Below are 21,954 nucleotides of genomic sequence, written 5' to 3'. Positions count from 1 at the left end.
TAAAGGTAGGCTTTTCATAGGGAGGGCTGCAAGCGCAGTGGGGAGTTCCTGTAGGTATGGTTGAAAAGTAACTGAGGTGGTTAACAAGGCAATTAAGAGTCAGGGCCATGAGACAAGTGCATAGAGGAAGGAGCTTTGTCAGTGAAATTGACAGACTTTGCAAAGGTTTCAATCAATAAAGAGCTGCAGCCATAGCCATTGAGAGACTGCTGTTCAAAGCACTTCTGCTTACACTGCTCGACAGGTGATTACCAACTTCTCAGAAGGCACTTGTCCTGTCAAGCACTAAATACACAAGGATAGTTTTTTTTTAAACTTATAAATAAGACAAGAATTCTGGAACATTAACTGAGCAGCTAACACAAGTTATGAGTGCAAATAACATCCCAAGATTGCAAAATTCAAAAGGAAACTAATCTAATACTGGTTTTCAATTTATGCTGTTTACCTTGGTCTGTCTGCATAACTGTGCTCTACTTTTAACCACTCATTCTTGCTCACACTGTATATCCAAGCATCACCTGAAAAACAAAATTATCTTAATGTACGATTAATCACAAAAACATTGTGTTGAGATAATTTGTTTAGTTAATTTCTCAATTCACAAAGGGTACGAATACCTCGATAGCTCTTGCCATCAAGGTGACTTTTTCACTAAAAGCTGGGCTTGCATGATGTGAAGAGAGTCGGACAATGTTTTTTTCCATATAGAAGTGCAATATCTTAAGACGAGTAATTTGGGCACAAAAGCTGAATGCAGATTTATATTTAAATATTTACGGCAAATAATTTACAGGAAAAAAAAACAACTGCATACATTTATAGCACAAGCACAAATGTAAATATCTAGAGCAGGGTACACAATGGAAAGCTCAAAGCCACCTTGGCCATAATGCACAAAGGCAGACTCAACTCTAACTACAGTCTCCAAAAATTCTTTGCGATAGTAAATTATTTATGCAACAAGAGTTGAAACATACTTAACGGTTGTTTGTCAGTCGTGAAACCTCCAAAAAGGAAGAGATGGTCATTTGAGATTGTAGTGAGTGAGTGCCAAGAACGGCCAACGGGGATCTGATCAGGAGATTGTACCCTAGCAAATAAAAGTTTTGAGTGATAGACAATGTTCCCAATGGAAGTGCATTGATTCATGGATAGTCTAAACACTCAATTCCCGTATACAACACTGCACACACCAAACCTCAACTACATAAAGAATAAATGAAATGAGCACCCCTGGTGCAGCATACTGTTTTAATGTTTCACTGATGTCAAAAATGGGGAAAGATTTTAAAAATTAAATTTATGATCAGCAATGGTGATGTAAGCATATATTTATGAAGATATTTCTATTTAAAATTTAGAGATAAAAAGAGAAACTGGAAATCTGAAATAAAGCTTAAAATACACAGGTTCATTAAGCTCTGAATAAAGACAGGTCAACACGAAGCGTTCAGTTTGATACATTAACTTGTACCTTCTCTTTTCAGATATTGGGGCATGTTATATGTTTCCCATATATTAACAAAAATTATACATTTTTAAGCCGGGAGTTATTTTTATTCTCAATCATGTGGCACTTGCCAAGTCTAACATTCCACAACTTGATCAGGCTACAACTGAGCCGCTTTGTTAAGCATGGGGGCTTCACAAAGGGATAAAATTACTAAAGGAAAGTAACATTTATTTCAGTACAATGCCATGCACCTTTGGACAAATGGCCATAAACCAACACTGATAGACGTCTAGGAGCTGCACACCTGCTTATTCATGCAGTGAGGAAAGTTGTTTTTTTTAAATAAGAAACATAATATTTAATGGACAGTGGTTTGACAATATCCTTTTGACCAAAACCAATAAATCTTAATCACTGAAAACTAGTTTGTTGTTCCTGTGATAGTTCAGAAAGTTTATAGAGTAGCGTAATAGAGTAGATTAAATTCCAGGTTTAATCCTCATTGGTGCTGTTGGCTTGACTTATCATAGTGCTAGCAGCAGCCATACAACTGGCCCCACTGCCCCAGGGGAAATTCAACTATGATTCATACTCTGTTGCATTAAGAAACGCCCTGCCAGAAGCAGAATAATCAGGCTTGGCTGAGATGTTCTAGAGGGGTGAATAGCCTGTTGACTCTTGTTGCCAAGAATTATAAATTATAAAATAAAAATAGTCACTTGGCAAATCACTGAAGAACATTCAATGCATTTGGAACCATAGCCCATCAAGAAATGAATGGCCTGGAATTTCCTTGGAGCTGCTCTGCTGATCTAACGTCGGGAATGGCAGTTGAATCCCCATTTATGTTTAGCACCAAAGTAATTCCTGGCAAATATATTGAGGAGGGTCAAAGAAGGGTGAATAGGAAGTGGCAGTTCTTAATTCAGCAACCCACAATCATGTAATACAAATGAAACTGTAACATACACTTCATTCCATTCCCAAGTATCCAAATCAAGGTAATAGAGGTCGTTGGTCCTGGCATCCTTTGGTAGAGATAGTGAAAAAACAAAGTACATAAATGAATATTGATTTGTAAGACAGGTATTACAAGGTTAATTGTTGGAGGCATTTAGTTTGCTGGTGGAATGCCTCTAACATTGTTGCACAAATGACCTTTAAATGGAAAGATTTGAATTTCATTAAATCGGTGTGAATTCTAACATTCATGCCAGTTTTTGTAACTTCCTTCTTTGCAGAACAGGTCTTTTTCTTCAGTTGGGTAAAGGTGGGAATGAAAGACTGGACACAAGACCAGTTAGGGAAATTATATTTTTCTCTGATACAATAATGCAACACATATTTGGCAGTGGAGGGAGCTTTACTCTGTATTTGGTCCATTTAATACCAGACCTAACCTTAGTGTGTTTTACTGTGCCCCAAGACAGATTTCTAGTTTTCATCGCTCAAAATGCTCCATCTCTGAATATTTACAATAATCATTTAAGAAAAGGCCACAGCAACATACTGTTCAAATGACTCTCAAGATGATCCTAAGATTTCAATTTGTTTTTATGTTCCCTGCAGAATTACAAAAAAATAACTGTACTCTCGAAGCAATGAAGCATTTTAACGATTAATTCATTGGAAATAGAACTGTTCTCCCTTCGTGTAAATGAATTAATGAGATCTCTGGTTAAAACTGCAAAATGTCTTCAAGAAATACGCTTATGCTTTCACCAAATACAACATTTCTGATGTTACAGAATTAGTGAAACAAAACTGTTATCGTATAGTGAATAAAATAGCATACCTGATACCTTCCTCCAAACACATAGCCTCGGTTTCCAATTGTAGCACAAGCATGAGCTGCTCTAGGCGAAGGGGGTTTTCCCTATTGGTTAGAACAACACATCAACAACTCATCACTAAAAAGGTTAGGATTCCGTTATTTTGGAGGGGTACTGGGTTCTGGTAAAATGATCCAAATCAAAACTAAACACAAGAAAAACAGTTGTCACATCAGTGAAAAGTACTGCAACCTAGAAAAGGCAAAGCAATTCTTCAACAGCGCTATACAACAGGCCTGATACCTTTGTAATGGGCTGGTTCCACATAAAAGTTTCAAGGTCAATGAAGTGGACATGGTTGTTCCAGCCTCTCGGATGACTTGCATTCTGGAAAAAAAAAACATAACAATGGTTTCATTCCCATTATCTTCTTTTGCAAAGGGAGACAGTCTGAAGCTATATGCTGAGTAACTTACCCAAAATGAAGATTCATCAAATTCAAAAGATCCGTGATGTTGCTCTCTAGGTTGGTAACCATAGCCACCAAAGAAAATCAACCTGGAGTAAAACGAAAGAAAAGTAGTACTAATAATTTGTGGCTGCAAAAGAAAGAAATTTGTAATGAAAGAAGTTTTAAAAAATCTAAATGGACTTTAATTAAATTAATTCGTAAAATATTGTACTTTGTCTCATGTCCTCTTCAAAAACAAAAAATGTTAAACCAAATACACAGTGTAAGTATGTAGACTTTTAAGGTTATCAAAGTCTACCTATAGCCTTCCATGAACACAATGGACTAACAGGTGTCACCTTTCTCCCACCTCTGCAGTTACTGGAAAAGCATTTTTATTTGTTAAAATAGATACATTTAAAAAATGTTAATAGTTCGCTAAAATTAACAATAATACAAACATTAGGAAATGCTATTTCCTTTCATTCGAGTCATTTTAAAAAGTTAAATTGAACCTTAAAATTACATACATTTATTTTTCCTTTCATTTATATCAAATGTGAATTATCATAGAATTTACAGTGCAGAAGGAGGCCATTTGGCCCATCAAGTCTGCACCGGCTCTTGGAAAGAGCACACTACCCAAGGTCCACACCTCCACCCTATCCCCATAACCCAGTAACCCCACCCAACACTAAGGGCCATTTTAGACACTAAGGGCAATTTAGTATGGCCAATCCACCTAACCTGCACATCTTTGGACTGTGGAAGGAAACCGGAGCACCTGGAGGAAAAACACGCACGCACGCACGCACACACACACAGGGAGGACGTGCAGACTCCGCACAGACAGTGACCCAAGCCGGGAATCGAACCCGGGACCCTGGAGCTGTGATGCAATTGTGCTAACCACTATGCTACCATGCCACCCTATTATTGCAGAACAAGACTATTGAGAAATAACCGAAAATAGTTTGAACATTTCTATATTTTTTCTTCATGTATTAATACTTGATTACATACATGAAAAGCAAAGAAATACAGTAAAGTTGGATATGACCACGGTAAAACAGCAGCTATAAACTTATGTAGACAGACTATCTGCACAATTGCCTGGAATAGTCTATTTCAATATCTGCTGTTCATGAAGTAATATTGTTAAAGATAATTATGTACTTACTTGTTCTTGTACACCCAACATCCAAGTTTGTCTTTGGGCGTTGGTGGTACCCCCTTGAAATCTTTTATTCTCTCCCAATGCAGTATTTTGTCTTTGGCTCTCAGGTTTAGAATGTAGAACTGCAGCGAGATAGAAGGGAATTAACTCTAAAGTTTACATTTTCTTTTTACAAGTTTGATCTCTAATTAGTTTTCTCTATACTATATTATGCGAGCACTGCTAGCAAGGCCAGCATTTGTTGCCCATATTTAATTGCCCTGGAGAAGGTGTGGCGAGTTATGGTGTGTGGCTTGGCAGGGAACTTGCATGCGGTGGTGTTCCCAAGCAATATTTTAAAAATAAAGATGCTTTCCGGAAGGAGTTTGAAACTGCTGGTTGAAACAGGATCAGGATCTCAGAGAAAGGACCAGTCCCAGTCAAGTGAGAATACAGTGTGCTGGGCCACGCCCTCGACAGGGATTTTGGTTTGCTGTATTTTGTTATTGAATTGGAATTGCTAAGGGGAATCCATTAAGTGTTATATACATAGATTAAAGTAGCTATTATGTTGTCTTTGATTAAAGCGCCTAGGAAGTCTGATGAATCACACCTCAAGCAAAGGCTTATGTGCTCATCCCAGCCAAATTCAACATATAGTTTATAGATCAGGTGAACTTCATACGTTCGGCACGGTGGCGCAGTGGTTAGCACTGCAGCGGTGCGGACCAGGGTTCGATCCCAGCCTCGGGTCCCTGTTCGTGTGGTGTTTGCACATTCTCCCCGTGTCTGCGTGGGTCTCACCCCCACAACCCAAATATATGCAGGGTAGGTGGTTTGGGCACTCTAAATTGCCCCTTAATTGGAAAAAAAGAATTAGGTACTCTAAATTTTAAAAAAATATTAGTTTACTGTTGGGTGACTGGTAAATAGAAACTATTGCCTCTGATGGGCGAGTACTGGATCAGGGGGCATAACCTTCAAATTTGAGCTAGGTTGTTCGGGGTGGTTTCAGAACATACTTCTTCAAAAAAAAAAAGAGTGGAATTCTATCTCCCAAAATGCTCTGGCGGCTAGATTAAGTGTAAATTTCAAAATTGAGATGATAGATTGTTAGGCCAGGGTATGAAAGGCAAATAGATCAAGTTAAGATACAGATCAGCTGTAATCTAATTGAAGGACAAACAGGCTCAAAGGGCTGAATGGCCTGCTCTTGTTCCTATGTCTGTGTGAAACGTTTAGGAATTCTATAAAACTATGCGCATGCAAGCCTATGATCAGACACACATGCACAGTGCGGCCGCTTTTTTTAAAAAACGGTCGCAGCTTTTTCTTTTACAAGTTCGGGGGGGGGGGGGGGGGGGGGGGGGGGGGGGGTGGGGGGTTTTTTAATTTTATTCATTTATTTTATTCATTTAATATTTATTTTTTTCATTTATTTTATTCTTTTTTTTACAAGTTCGGGGGGATCCAGCAGGGGGCAGCAGAGCAGAGCTTCTGATTGGCTGTTCCGGGGAGATTTGCATACGTGCAGTGCAGTCAGCGTAAGTTGAAGGTGCACCTGCATCAGTGACCTAAGGTGTTCGACGGAAGTCAAGCATCCAGCAGGGGGCAGCAGAGCAGAGCTTCTGATTGGCTGTTCCGGGGAGATTTGCATACGTGCAGTGCGGTCAGCGTAAGTTGAAGGTGCACCTGCATCAGTGACCCAAGGTGTTCGACGGAAGTCAAGCATCCAGCAGGGGGCAGCAGAGCAGAGCTTCTGATTGGCTGTTCCGGGGAGATTTGCATACGTGCAGTGCGGTCAGCGTAAGTTGAAGGTGCACCTGCATCAGTGACCCAAGGTGTTCGACGGAAGTCAAGCATCCAGCAGGGGGCAGCAGAGCAGAGCTTCTGATTGGCTGTTCCGGGGAGATTTGCATACGTGCAGTGCGGTCAGCGTAAGTTGAAGGTGCACCTGCATCAGTGACCCAAGGTGTTCGACGGAAGTCAAGCATCCAGCAGGGGGCAGCAGAGCAGAGCTTCTGATTGGCTGTTCCGGGGAGATTTGCATACGTGCAGTGCGGTCAGCGTAAGTTGAAGGTGCACCTGCATCAGTGACCCAAGGTGTTCGACGGAAGTCAAGCATCCAGCAGGGGGCAGCAGAGCAGAGCTTCTGATTGGCTGTTCCGGGGAGATTTGCATACGTGCAGTGCAGTCAGCGTAAGTTGAAGGTGCACCTGCATCAGTGACCTAAGGTGTTCGACGGAAGTCAAGCATCCAGCAGGGGGCAGCAGAGCAGAGCTTCTGATTGGCTGTTCCGGGGAGATTTGCATACGTGCAGTGCGGTCAGCGTAAGTTGAAGGTGCACCTGCATCAGTGACCCAAGGTGTTCGACGGAAGTCAAGCATCCAGCAGGGGGCAGCAGAGCAGAGCTTCTGATTGGCTGTTCCGGGGAGATTTGCATACGTGCAGTGCGGTCAGCGTAAGTTGAAGGTGCACCTGCATCAGTGACCCAAGGTGTTCGACGGAAGTCAAGCATCCAGCAGGGGGCAGCAGAGCAGAGCTTCTGATTGGCTGTTCCGGGGAGATTTGCATACGTGCAGTGCGGTCAGCGTAAGTTGAAGGTGCACCTGCATCAGTGACCCAAGGTGTTCGACGGAAGTCAAGCATCCAGCAGGGGGCAGCAGAGCAGAGCTTCTGATTGGCTGTTCCGGGGAGATTTGCATACGTGCAGTGCGGTCAGCGTAAGTTGAAGGTGCACCTGCATCAGTGACCCAAGGTGTTCGACGGAAGTCAAGCATCCAGCAGGGGGCAGCAGAGCAGAGCTTCTGATTGGCTGTTCCGGGGAGATTTGCATACGTGCAGTGCGGTCAGCGTAAGTTGAAGGTGCACCTGCATCAGTGACCCAAGGTGTTCGACGGAAGTCAAGCATCCAGCAGGGGGCAGCAGAGCAGAGCTTCTGATTGGCTGTTCCGGGGAGATTTGCATACGTGCAGTGCGGTCAGCGTAAGTTGAAGGTGCACCTGCATCAGTGACCCAAGGTGTTCGACGGAAGTCAAGCATCCAGCAGGGGGCAGCAGAGCAGAGCTTCTGATTGGCTGTTCCGGGGAGATTTGCATACGTGCAGTGCGGTCAGCGTAAGTTGAAGGTGCACCTGCATCAGTGACCCAAGGTGTTCGACGGAAGTCAAGCACCCGAGACACTACACGTGTAGTGTCTCCCACCCGCCCTCCTCCTCTAACCTAATAATAAGACCCATTGGGGTGAGCAGGTGAGTGCCTTATTACATTATTATTTTTCTTTTTCTTATTTGTTAATCAGAACTACGTTGAAAAAGACTATAGCAGAGGTATCCAAGTTTGTTTTTTTTTAAACTGAAATTTATACAAAGTAATAAATTAATTAACTAATCAGAGATGGCTGGGCAGGTGATGTGCTGTAGCTGTATGATGTGGGAGCTGGCTGTTCCCCTTGTGAATGGCAATGACCACATCTGCAGCAAGTGTTGGTTGCTGGAAGAACTCCGGCTCAGAGTTGATGATCTGGAATCTGAGCTTCAAACACTGCGGCACATCCGGGAGGGGGAGAGTTACCTGGACACTTTGTTTCAGGAGGCAGTCACACCTGGGAGATTAAGTAATTCACATTCAGTAAGTGATCAGGGACTTCAGAGTGTGACTGTTAGTGAGGCAGGCAGGGGGAACCGGAGTTCAGGAGTGCAGGAGCCTCAGCCCTTGACCTTGTCCAACAGGTATGAGACTCTTGCTCCCTGTATGGATGAGGAAAAGGGCTCGGGACAGGATGAGCCAGCTGACCACGGTACCATGGTGCAGAAGGCCATTCAAGAGGGGGGAGTAAAAAGACAAGTAGTTGTTATAGGGGATTCTATAATTAGGGGGACAGATAGTATCCTATGCAAGCCGGATCGGGAGTCTCGCATGGTGTGTTGCCTGCCCGGTGCCAGGGTGCGGGACATCTCTGACCGGCTTGAAAGGATATTGGAGCGGGAGGGGGAGGATCCAGTTGTTGTGGTCCACGTTGGGACTAACAACATAGGTAAAGCTAGGGTAGAGGACCTGTTCGGGGACTATCAAGCACTAGGAAGAAAATTGAAAAACAGGTCCTCAAGGGTCATAATCTCCGGATTACTGCCCGAGCCACGTGCCAATTGGCATAGGGACAAGAAAATTAGGGAAGTAAACACGTGGCTAAGGGATTGGTGTGGGAAAGAGGGATTCCACTTCATGGGACATTGGCATCAGTTTTGGAACCGGGGGGATCTGTACCGTTGGGACGGTCTCCACCTGAACCGATCTGGAACCAGTGTTCTAGCGAAGAGGATAAATAGGGTGGTCAGTAGGACTTTAAACTTCTGAGTTGGGGGGAAGGGAAAGTGAAAGCGACAGGGAGCATGGAGTTAAATGGCAAGATACGCAGGAGGATAACATGTAGGCAGGTGGATTTAAGCTTGAGGCAGTCTAGGAATTCAACAAAAAGGAAGGATAACTTTGGACATCTTAGGACTTCCAATATCTGTAATGATAAGAAAGTTAGCATTAAGGCACTTTACCTGAATGCTCGTAGCATTTGTAACAAAGTAGACGAACTAATGGCACAGATCATCGTGAATGATTATGATGTGGTAGGCATCACAGAGACATGGCTGCAGGGGGTTCAGGACTGGCAGTTAAACATCCAAGGATATACAACCTATCGAAAAGACAGGGAGGTGGGCCGAGGGGGTGGGGTTGCCTTGTTAGTTAAGAACAAAATTAAATCTATGGCACTAAACGACATAGGGTCGGATGATGTGGAGTCTGTGTGGGTAGAATTGAGGAACCACAAAGGCAAAAAAACCATAATGGGAGTTATGTACAGACCTCCTAACAGTGGTCAGGACCAGGGGCGCAACATGTACCGGGAAATAGAAAAGGCATGTCAGAAAGGCAAGGTCACGGTGATCATGGGGGACTTCAATATGCAGGTGGATTGGGTAAATAACGTAGCCAGTGGATCCAAAGAAAAGGAATTCATGGAATGCTTACAAGATGGCTTTTTGGAACAGCTTGTCATGGAGCCCACAAGGGAGCAGGCTATTCTGGACCTAGTGCTATGTAATATCCCAAAAATTATAGAGGGTCAGGGGGCTGAGTTGAGTATGGTTGCCATTACAAAAGAGATGGTGCTAAAAAAGCTAAAGGGTCTTAAAATTGACAAATCTTCTGGCCCCGATGGGCTACATCCTAGAGTTCTGAGGGAGGTGGCTGAAGAAATAGCGGAAGCGTTGGTTGAGATCTTTCAAAAATCACTGGAGTCAGGGAAAGTCCCGAACGATTGGAAGATCGCTGTTGTAACCCCCTTGTTCAAGAAAGGATCAAGACAAAAGATGGAAAATTATAGGCCAATTAGCCTAACCTCGGTTGTTGGTAAAATTCTAGAATCGATCGTTAAGGATGAGATTTCTAAATTCTTGGAAGAGCAGGGTCGGATTAGAACAAGTCAACATGGATTTAGTAAGGGGAGGTCGTGCCTGACGAACCTGTTAGAATTCTTTGAGGAGGTGACAAGTAGGTTAGACCAGGGAAACCCAGTGGATGTGGTCTATCTGGATTTCCAAAAGGCCTTTGATAAGGTGCCACACAGGAGGCTGCTGAGTAAGGTGAGGGCCCATGGTGTTCGAGGTGAGCTACTGGCATGGATTGAAGATTGGCTGTCTGACAGAAGGCAGAGAGTTGGGATAAAAGGTTCTTTTTCGGAATGGCAGCCGGTGACCAGCGGTGTCCCACAGGGTTCAGTGTTGGGGCCGCAGCTGTTCACCATATATATTAATGATCTGGATGAAGGGACTGGGGGCATTCTAGCGAAGTTTGCTGATGATACAAAGTTAGGTGGTCAGGCAGGTAGTGCTGAGGAAGTGGGGAGGCTGCAGAAGGATCTAGACAGTTTGGGAGAGTGGTGCAGGAAATGGTTGATGGAATTCAACGTGAGAAAATGTGAGGTCTTGCACTTTGGAAAAAAGAATCCAAGCATAGACTACTTTCTAAACGGTGAGAAAATTCATAATGCCAAAGTACAAAGGGATCTGGGAGTGCTAGTCGAGGATTCCCTAAAGGTAAACATGCAGGTTGAATCTGTGATTAAGAAAGCGAATGCAATGTTGTCATTTATCTCAAGAGGGTTGGAATATAAAAGCAGCGATGTGCTACTGAGCCTTTATAAGGCTCTGGTTAGGTCCCATTTGGAGTACTGTGTCCAGTTTTGGGCCCCACATCTCAGGAAGGACATACTGGCACTGGAGCGTGTCCAGCGGAGATTCACACGGATGATCCCTGGAATGGCGGGTCTAACATATGATGAACGGCTGAGGATCCTGGGATTGTATTCATTGGAGTTTAGAAGGTTAAGGGGAGATCTAATAGAAACTTACAAGATAATGCATGGCTTAGAAAGGGTGGACGCAAAGAAACTGTTTCCGTTAGGCGAGGAGACGAGGACCCGTGGGCACAGCCTTAGAATTAGAGGGGGTAAATTCAGAACAGAAATGCGGAGACATTTCTTCAGCCAGAGAGTGGTGGGCCTGTGGAATTCATTGCCGCGGAGTGCAGTGGAGGCCGGGACGCTAAATGGCTTCAAGGCAGAGATAGATAAATTCTTGATGTCGCGAGGAATTAAGGGCTACGGGGAGAATGCTGGTAGGTGGAGTTGAAATGCCCATCAGCCATGATTGAATGGCGGAGTGGACTCGATGGGCCGAATGGCCTTACTTCCACTCCTATGTCTTATGGTCTTATGGTTTATTTGGTAAAATTTTACAGGAAAAAAATGCAGAACTTTGGACAGATGGAGACTCCATACTTTCCGACGCCGGAAGGCTTCACCTTCATCCAACAGGTTCCATTGGAGGAGCGTGTACGAGGGCCAAAGGGACCAAAAACCATTTCCTCCATTTTTGTCAGCAGCAAACAAGGCAAGAGAAAATGGTGGGTCGCTTAGGCCGGCCGGCGTGGGTCGCGCAGGTCGGCCGGTTGGTAAAAATGGGGAAAAAAGTTTGAAGAACACTGAACTAAAGAATGCACAACAGCAACTCACCAAGGTTACGCCAACAACATTGTTTTAATGTGTGACCTCTATCATCTAGGAGAACAGGAGCCATAACATACTGGAAACACTATCAAATTTGCCTCCAATCAGACTGCATCTGAATTGGACATGTTTAATTTATCTCAACAATCTTGAATTCCCCAACTATCACCCAATGAAGCACCATCCACCATCATAAGCACTGCAGCATTTCAAGGTGAAAGTCCACCACAACCTTCACTGAAAACTTAAGGATGGGCAATAATTGTGCCCTTACCAGCAACAACCACAAACCACGGTGTCACAGTGGTCAGCACTGCTGTCTCACAGTGCCAGAGAGCTGGGTTCATCTCTGGCCAAGGGTGTGGAGTTTGCACAATCACCCAGTGTCTGCGTGGGTTTCCTCCGGGTGCTCCGGTTTCCTCACACAGTCTGAAGATATGCAGGTTAGGTGGATTGGCTATGGTATAAAATTGCCCATTTGGTATCCAAGGATGTGCAGGTTAGGAGGAATTACAGCGATCGGGCCTTGTTTGGATGCTGTTTCAGAAGACTCAATGGGCCGAATGGCCTTCTTCTGCACTGTAGGGATTTTATGACTTCTAAGACGTTGCTTTACTAGGTTAGCGTGCACGGGGTATTAAAGAAACTGACTTTCTGCGAGTTAAGACAATGTAAGAAGCATAGAATGTGAAAGTCCAGTCAGGACAGCAGTGGAATAGTCATGTCCAAGGCATGATTGAAGTTTTCACTGGCAGATGAACAGAGACGTAGCAATGTTATGGAGGCGGAAACAGATAATCTTAGAGGTTGCATATGAGGCGGGAAGCTCATCTCAGGACCAAATGTGACACCTAGGTTCCAAACAGACCGACTTAAGACTGTTGTCAGGGTGAAGGCCCTAACCAGAATGTACAATGGCTTGATAAAATATCTGAATTTAAACAATTGACAATGAATCCATCTAGCAGTTTATAGTTAACTACAATGGGATTTCTACTCAACAAGTACAAAGCTGCTACCTCATTAGTGTTCCCTCTTACATGATGTCCTCCGAACAAATATAATACACCATCCACACAAGCAGCACAACTCCCTGACATGGACTGAGGAACGTCACCTTCTGTGTACTTCTTTTTCCTGTAAGCAAATAAATGATTGTGATTGCAAAAGACATAGTTGGCTAGTTTTATTTTTAAATATTTCTTAAAATGGAAACAGGCAAATCTTAGTCATTTTGATTGTTTACTATTTATTGAACAATAAAGGCCATATAGTTTCTCTTCCATTCCTTCTTTTTCCTCTCCTCATGAAGATTTTCATTAATGACTGTTGCTGAGAAATCAGATCGGGCAGTGATAATTGCACCTCTTCAACCATGAACAGCACAAAATAAGGGCCAAAGGGGACACTCACCTGATTATCTTTCCTTTCACATTGATCTTGCTATCATTGTGAAGTGGTCATTGACCAACAACTGCCCCTGCATTATGTAGGGCAAATTACTACCTGTTTAACTATTGAGTTTAAAAAAAAATTAGAGCACCCAATAAATTTTTTCCAATTAAGGGGCAATTTAGTGTGGTCAATCTACCTACCTTGCACATCTTTGGGTTTGCGAGGGCAAGACCCACCCAGAATGTGCAAACTCTACACAGTGGCCCGGGACCGGGATCTCGGTGCCCTGGGGCAGCAGTGCTAACCACTACATCACCATACGCCGCTATTGAGTTAACTGATTTCAGTCAGTGTTTGGGGGAGGGAAGGCGACAACAGGCTTTAGTATCCTTGAAAAACAGAACGTTTTATGGGTGAAAAAATAAAACTGCACACATTTTCTCCTACTGTTCATAACTATAGAGATCTGCTGATAAGTGCACATGTGAACTTCAAATGGGGATAAGATTGGGGTTCGTTGTGATACATCACACAGCTGAATGATCTTTCACCGTCTAGTCTCACATATAATGAATTGTCCACTTTACAATCCAGAGGAACGTCCTTAAAATCGCAACTACCCTTCAATGCTTTGCCATTTGCAATAGAATGGTTATTTCTATAAAGTGGGAAGCAATAACACAGAAAGTTGGTCTGGTTCATGTTTTCAGCCTAAACCTGGTATGTCTTATAACTAGGGTGAATACAATTGATCTTAATTACCGTAAATCCTGTATGCAAAGCATTAGCTAGAATCAAATAAAGGAAGTGGATGGAGGGTGCGGGTGGGAGAGGAAAGGTTGGAATAGCTAGAGTTGGTTAAATGCAAGCATGCAGGAATAGGATTCTGCTGGACGCCATATCCACCAATTTGAAACTGCAATTTCTGTGCAGTCAAGATTCTTTGTGAGACTTTCCATCTATGGAAAAATAGCATTGCTATTGCAAAAGTTACTACAGCTCTAACACCATCCTCCTGTTGTCTATTGCCTGAATTGTTCTCTTGGAACATAGAACATAGAACAGTACAGCACAGAACAGGCCCTTCAGCCCTCGATGTTGTGCCGAGCAATGATCACCCTACTTAAACCCACGTAACCCGTATACCCGTAATCCAACAATCCCCCCCATTAACCTTACACTACGGGCAATTTAGCATGGCCAATCCACCTAACCCGCACATCTTTGGACTGTGGGAGGAAACCGGAGCACCCGGAGGAAACCCATGCACACACGGGGAGGACGTGCAGACTCCACACAGACAGTGACCCAGCCGGGAATCGAACCTGGGACCCTGGAGCTGTGAAGCATTGATGCTAACCACCATGCTACCGTGAGGCCCCCAATGGACTGCTACAGTTACAATTGTATTCTTTATGTAATGAATGCCCTGCCTCCCACACAAATGTAGAAGTGGATTTGAATTCCCCCACTAGTTCCATTACAAGGACCATTTGAGGAGAGACTATTTCTACTGCCTGCACGAGACCAATGTTTCTCAATGACCTGCCCTCTGGCATAAGAGGAGTGAAGTTACTGATTGAAAATTCCACTGCCATTCAGTTGCATTCAAAACTCTCTTGAGGCGGAGGCAATCTGCAATGATCTGAATAATATGGGTGACATTCATATCCTGTCAGTGCAAGGTAATGCCCACATCAAACAAGAGAAACCACACTATCTGCCCTCCATCTTCCATGGTCAGAATCTCTCAATCCCCAACCTAGCATCATTGTGAAGGTCCATCTTTGTAAGGATTGCAGTAATTCAAGAAGGTAGACTGCTTGCTTGGAGCAGCTGAGAACATGCAATGAATATGACCATACCCTTGCATAGGAAAAAAAAAAGAAAATTAGAAGCATTCTATTTTACTCATTTAATGATAATTTATGATCCACACCATGCTCTCACCATCTGCTGAGGAAGAGAGGATTCCACATTGAAGGGCTTCCCATCTTGCACTGAGGTCAGTGGAAGATCCAGCCCATTCACTACAGTGACATCCTCTGATTTTCTAGGTCTCAAAATGCGATCTTGCTGGGGGTGGGGGCATGTATAGAAAGTGACCTAGTTTGGGGGCTGAATAGTGCCTGGAAATCACTCCAAAAAGATTGACATAATCTCGAGTAAAAGACTGTACAACATTATCTTTACTAACCTGCCCTAAAGCACGAGTCACACCAAACTATTTGCATGATACGCAGGGGCTCAGAATTGTCTGCTACCTTTTCAATATGTAATATAGATAGGATATAGAAACATTTCACATACCATCGTCCAGTTTCCATGTTATAGACCCAAAGTTCTTCTCTTGGCAAGTAGAAATCATGGTAGCCTTGAATTGCAGCATTCTGCAAAACAAAAGTAAAGCAGTTCAGGAAAAGGAACCAAAAAATGATGGCATTTAAAACTCTTGAGTCATTCCTTTTACAATGATTGTGAGAAGTCCCGATTCAGTTCAATAAGATTACGTCGACTTTTTTTGATAAAACTATTTCAAACAAAGTCCAATAAATAATACTAACAGCAGTGGTAAGGAAATTTCCACACATTGCTCCATTATTCAAGAGAAGATATTGTGTAATGAACAGCGAAGATGTTCTCTCTGTAATTTGATGTACACTGATTTTAAAAAACTTATGTAGCCATGAAGATGCCTCTGGGTTAGAGAATTCTAAAGATCCAGAAGCCTTTGAAGGAAAAAATGTTTCCTGATCGAATTCCTAAATAATCAGCCCCTTATCCAAAGGCCGTGCCCACATTCTAGTTTCCCAAGCCAGGAAAACAACCTCTTAGTGTCTACCCTGTCAAACCGCTTCAGATTCTTGTATGATTCAATGAGGTCACCTCTCGTTCTTCTAATCGCCACTGACCATACACCCAAGTTATTCAGTGCCCCAGAAAGGGTGTAAGGGCATCTCTGATAGCTACAGCTGGTGGGTTAGGTTTTAGAAGTAATAACCCGGGAAAACAATTAACAGGCACTTCGAGAGGTTTGTGTTAATTAAGGAGAGCCATCACAGATGTGTAAATGGCAGATTGCGTTTGACTAATCCAATCCAACAATTTTTGACAAAGTAACAGAAACATAGAAAAAGTTGATGAAAGGAATGCAGTAGGTATTGTCTGTAAGGCAATGTTTCCCAGACTGAAAATTGGAGGGGGGATGTTGTTGAGCGGGGGTGGGAGTTGTTGAGCAGCACCCATTTTGTCCACAGATGTTTTGTAGGCTCTGATGGGGCCTCAGAACTAAGAACCATTCACGCACATGTAGTGGTGCCAAGAGCAGAACTGTTCCAACAGTGCCTCCGTTTGACAGTCAATCACAATTGCTACCCTAAGGGCAGCACGGTGGCCTAGTGGTTAGCACAACCGCCTCACGGCGCTGAGGTCCCAGGTTCGATCCCGGCTCTGGGTCACTGTCCGTGTGGAATTTGCACATTCTCCTCGTGTCTGCGTGGGTTTCGCCCCCACAACCCAAAAATGTGCAGAGTAGGTGGATTGGACACGCTAAATTGCCCCTTAATAGAAAAAATAATTGGGTAATCTAAATTTATAAAAAAAAATAAACGATTGCTACTCTGGAGCCCAGGACCTCAGGTGATGGCCCCACAACTGAGAGAGGTCACAATCAATGTTTGGGAACCCAAAGTACCACATAAAAGGTTTATTGACAAAATTGAGGTGGGTCAGTGTCAATTTGGAATAACAAAATTGATGTTAAAGACAGAAAGCACCAAAGTCATGGTAAATGGCTGTTTTTCAAACTGGAGGATAGCAGGCAATGGAGGCTTGGTGAGAGAAACTGGGTTCTCCTTGTTGCAAAGGAGATTATGGAGAGATTTGATAGGAGTGTACAAGATTATGACACCCTGAGGGAAGTTGACAAAGAAATGTTCCCAATAGCAGATGTTACATGGACTAATGGACATAGGCCAGAGATACAGGGGATGTGAGAAGAACTTTTTTTTTTTTTACACAGCGGGTGGCAATGATCTGGAGTTTGCTGTCTATGAGGGTGGTAGAAACTAATGATTAATGGTTCAAAAGGAAATTTCCTTTGAATTTGCGGGAAAAATACTTGCAAGGCCAACAGGAAATAGGGCAAAACAAGACTGATTGAATTGCTCTACAGAGAGCCACCATGGACACAACTGGCCAAATTACTTCCTTTCGTGCCGTATTTACTTTTTAAAAAAATATTCATTCTTCGGATGTGGGTGTCGCTGGCCAGGCCAGCATATATTGCCCATCCCTTCATTGCCCAATGCCACGTCTGCGCCGGTCAAATCAACCACTTAAGTATTCTAATCCTGTTTTCCAGCACTCAGCCCATATCCTCTATGCCTTGGCATCGCAAGTGCACATCTAAATACTTAAATATTATAAGGGATCTGCCTCGACCATCCTTTCAGGCAGTGAATTCCATACTCCCACCACCCTCTGGGTGAAACGTTTTTCCTCACATCCCCTCTAAGCCTCCTGCCCCTTACCTTAAATCTATGCCCGTCATTGATTCCCTCCACCAAACGGAAACGTTTCTTCCTGTCTACTGTATCTATGCCCCTCAATATACATCACATTCATGCCCCCCCCCCGCCAGTCCTCTCTGTTCCAAGGAAAACAACCCGTCAATTCAATCACTCTTCATGGCTAAAACGTCCTGGTAAATCTCCTCTGCACCCTTTCCAGTGCTACAACATCCCCCTTCTATACGGTGGATTCCAGAACTGCCCACTAAAACTCCAGCTGTGGCCTAACCAAATGTTTTATACTCTTCCGGCATAACCTTCCTGCTCTTAAATTCTATGTCTCGGCTGATAAAGGCAAGTATACCATATGCCTTCTCAACCACTATATCCACCCAGGGGAAGCGGTGGCATAGTGGTATTGTTACTAGACTGGTGATCTAGAGACTCAGTGTAATACTCTGGGGATCTGGGTTTGAATCCCTCAATGGCAGAGGGTGGAAACTGAATCCAATAAATATCTTGAATTAAAAGTCTAATGATGACCATAAAATCATTGTTGATCGTCGTAAACAACCCAGCTGGTTCACTGATGTTCTTATGGGAAGGAAATCTGGAGTGCTCACCTGGCCTACATGTTACTCCAGATCCACAGCAATGTGGTTCACTCAGAAATGTCCTAGCAAACCACTTAGTTGTATTTAACCGCTACAAAGTCAATCAAGAAACCTGATGGACAACCTGGAATCAAACCAGGCAGTGGAAGTGACAACAGCAAACCCAGCCCAGTCAACTCGGCAACACTCTCCTTACTAACATCTGGGGGCTTGTGCGAATATTGGGAGAGTTGTCTCACAGACTAGTCAAGCAACAGCATGACAGTCAGACACCACCATCACCATCCCTGGGTATGTCTTGCCCCACCAGCAGGACAGACCCAGAAGAGGTGGCGGCACAATGGCATACAGACAGGAGAGAGTTGTCCTGAAATTCCTCAACATAGACTCCGGACTCCCATGACGTCTTATGGCTTCAGGTCAAACATGGGCAAGGAATCTTCCTGCTGATTACCACATACCGTCCAACCTCAGCCGATGAATCAGTATTTATAGATGTTGAACACCATTTGGGGGAAGCACGGACAGTGGCAAGCACACAGAATGTACACTGGGTAGGGGACTTCAATGTTCATCACCAAGATTGGCACGGTAGCACCACTACTAACCAAGCTGGCCGAGGCCGAAAGGACATAACTGCTAGATTGGGTCTGAGATAGGTGGTGAGGGAAACAATAAGAGGGAAAAACATACTAAACCTAACCCTCACCAACCTGCCTGCCGCAGGTGCATCTGTCCATGACAGTATTGGTAGGAGTGGCCACTGCACAGTCCTTGTGGAGACAAAGTCCTGTCTTCACATTGAGGATACCCTCCATTATTGTGTGGCACAACCATTGTGCTAAATGGGATAGATTCAAAGCAGATCTAGCAAGTCAAGACTGAGCATCATGAGGCCTGTGGATCATCAGCAGCAGCAGAATTGCACTCAGCCACAATTTGTAACCTCATGGCTCAGCATATCCCCCACTCTACCATTACCACCAATCCAGGGGATCAACCCTGGTTCAACAAAGTGCGCAGGAGTGTGGAGTTCAGCACATCTGTGCAAAAGTCGAGGCTGAAGCAGTTGCAAAAATCTTCAGCTAGATGTGCTGAGTGGATGACCATCTCAGTCTCTTCCGGAGGGCCCCAGCATCACGGATGCCAGTCTTCAATTCACCCCACATGATATCAGGAAATGGCTGAAGGTTCTGGATACTACAACAGCTATGGGCCCTGATAATATTCCAGCAATAGTACTGAAGACATGCTCCAGAACTTGCCATGACCTAGCCAAGCTGTTCCAGTACAGCTACAACACTGGCATCTACCTAGCAATGTGGAAAATTGCCCAGTTATGTCCTGTGTTCAAAAAGCAAGACAAATCCAACCTGGCCAATTATCTCCCGATCAGTCTACTCTCAATCATCAGTAAGTGATGGAAGGGGTCATCAACAGGGCTATCAAGCGACACTTATTAGCAATAGCCTGCACACTAATGTTCAGTTTGGGTTCCGTCAGGGTCACTCAGCTCCTGGTTTCATTGCAACCTTGGTTCAAACATGGGCAAAAGAGCAGAATGCCAGAGGTGAGAGTGAGTGCGCTTGACATCAAGGCAGCATTTGACCAAGAATCGCACCAAGGAGCCCAAGCTAAACAGGAGTCAATGGGAATCAGGGGGGAAACTCTCCACTGGTTGGAGTCATACCTAGCACAAAGGAAGATGGTTGTGGTGGTTGGAGGTCAGTCATCTCAGTCCCAGGACATCACTGCAGGAACTCAGGGTAGTGTCCTTGGCCAATCATCATCAGCTGCTTCATCAATGACCTTCCTTCTAACATTAGGTCAGATATGGGGATGTTCCCTTATGATTGCACAATGTTCAGCGCCTTTCAGGACTCCTCAGACACTGAAGCAGTCCACATGCAAATGCAGCAAAACTTAGACAATATCCTACCTTAGGCTGACAAGTGGAAGTAACATTCGTGCCACACAAGTGCCAGGCAATGGTCATCTCCAATAAGAGAGAATCAAACAATTGCCCCTTGACATTCAATGGCATTACCATCATTTCTCTGTGAACCCGAACAGGCGCCAGAATGTGGCGACTAGGGGCATTTCACAATAACTTCATTGCAGTGTTAATGTAAGCCCACTTGTGACAATAAGATTATTATGAATCTCCCAGTATTAACATCCTGGAGGAAGTTGGTCAAACAGGACTTCCCCTTAACAGAACAATGCTGACTGGTCATGATTAATCCCTGCCTCTCCAAAGGTAGATTAATTCTGTCTCAGAATTGCTTCGAATAGTTTCCCCACCACTGAGGTTAGATTAACTAACCTGTAGTTTCCTGGTTTATCCTTTCCTCCATTCCTGAAAAATGGTACCACATTGACTATTCTCAAGTTCTCCGGCACCTCTCCTTGCCAGAGAGGAATTGAAAATTATTGCATGCCCCTGCTATTTCCTCCCTTGCCTCACTCAGCAGCCTGGGATACATTTCAGCCAGACCTGGAGATTTATCTACTTTTAAGCCTGCTCTCAAAACCTCTGTGTTAATTTCTTTAATCTCATCATTGTCCTTCTCCCTGATTTCTATATCCACGTTGTCCCTCTCACTAGTGAACACTGACAAAAAGTATTTTTAGAACCCTACCTATGTCCTCCAGCTCCACAAACAAATTTCCACTGTGGTTCCCTAGTTATCCTTTTACCCATAACATACTTGTGAAACAATTTAGGATTTTCATTTTTTTTTAACCTGCCAGCATCCTTTCATATCCCCTTTTTGCTCTCCTAACTTCCTTTTTAAGTTCCCTCTTGCACATTCTTTTCTATACATCTCTAGGGCTTCTACGTAGAAATTGGTGCTGGACTTTCATCCCAGGTCTGACCTTATGATGGAGGGAAGATAGTTGGGCCTCGGGCACAACCCTGAGGAACTCTTGCAGCAATGTTCCCCAAGACTGAGATTATTGCAAATGTGTCCAGGATTCCCTAAAGATACATTTTTCTCTGTCACACACATACAAGAATTATTTGCTGTATACAGTCATCCAAAATAAATGCATCATATTGAAAATGTAATAAAACTTACATGACAATGTCACAATCTATTATCTTACCTTATAGCCACCCAAGATATACATATAACTTCCATGTGCTACAGCTACATGGCCACTGCGTTCTTCAGGTACAGAATCATGAAATGTTGGAAGTGGCATCCTATCCTGATGATAATCAAGAACATTTTCCTCTTCCTCCTCGTCTACATGTAGGTCCTCGTTCAAATCTTCATTTGCCATGTTTCACAATTTCTAAACAAAAGTAGCCAACATTTAACCGCAATGCGACTTTACTGTGTATGCGTCCCAAGTGGCTCTAAATTAGTATTCGGCAAATGAAAGAAGCTGCAAAGTAAGATAAAACCAAATTACTGCGAATGCTGGAATCGGAGACACAAACAGAAAATGCTGGACAACCTCAGCAGGTCTGACAGCATCGGTGGAGGGAGATTAGAGTTCACGATTCCAGTCTGAACGGCTCTTAAT

General features: G+C 43.7%; 1 protein-coding gene across 2 annotated transcripts in view; it reads right to left on the bottom strand.

The window, feature by feature from the left end:
- The window catches only part of klhdc2 (kelch domain containing 2), a 38,064-nt gene that overhangs the window by 15,557 nt on the left and 553 nt on the right, over positions 1-21,954 (bottom strand). For both annotated transcript variants that reach the window (XM_038776489.1, XM_038776498.1), the window contains exons 2-11: positions 21,529-21,813; positions 15,603-15,682; positions 12,917-13,034; positions 4,860-4,978; positions 3,705-3,786; positions 3,532-3,615; positions 3,252-3,332; positions 2,426-2,484; positions 981-1,093; positions 449-521 (exon numbers count right to left, since the gene is read on the bottom strand). In XM_038776489.1, coding sequence (XP_038632417.1) covers positions 449-521; positions 981-1,093; positions 2,426-2,484; positions 3,252-3,332; positions 3,532-3,615; positions 3,705-3,786; positions 4,860-4,978; positions 12,917-13,034; positions 15,603-15,682; positions 21,529-21,708 — 989 coding nt within the window. In that variant the 5' untranslated portion in view covers positions 21,709-21,813. The remainder of the gene's footprint in view (positions 1-448; positions 522-980; positions 1,094-2,425; positions 2,485-3,251; positions 3,333-3,531; positions 3,616-3,704; positions 3,787-4,859; positions 4,979-12,916; positions 13,035-15,602; positions 15,683-21,528; positions 21,814-21,954) is intronic.

Source organism: Scyliorhinus canicula, chromosome 2, assembly GCF_902713615.1.
Source record: "Scyliorhinus canicula chromosome 2, sScyCan1.1, whole genome shotgun sequence".
Classification (NCBI taxonomy): domain Eukaryota; kingdom Metazoa; phylum Chordata; class Chondrichthyes; order Carcharhiniformes; family Scyliorhinidae; genus Scyliorhinus; species Scyliorhinus canicula.
This window is presented reverse-complemented; position numbering and strand designations above follow the sequence as displayed.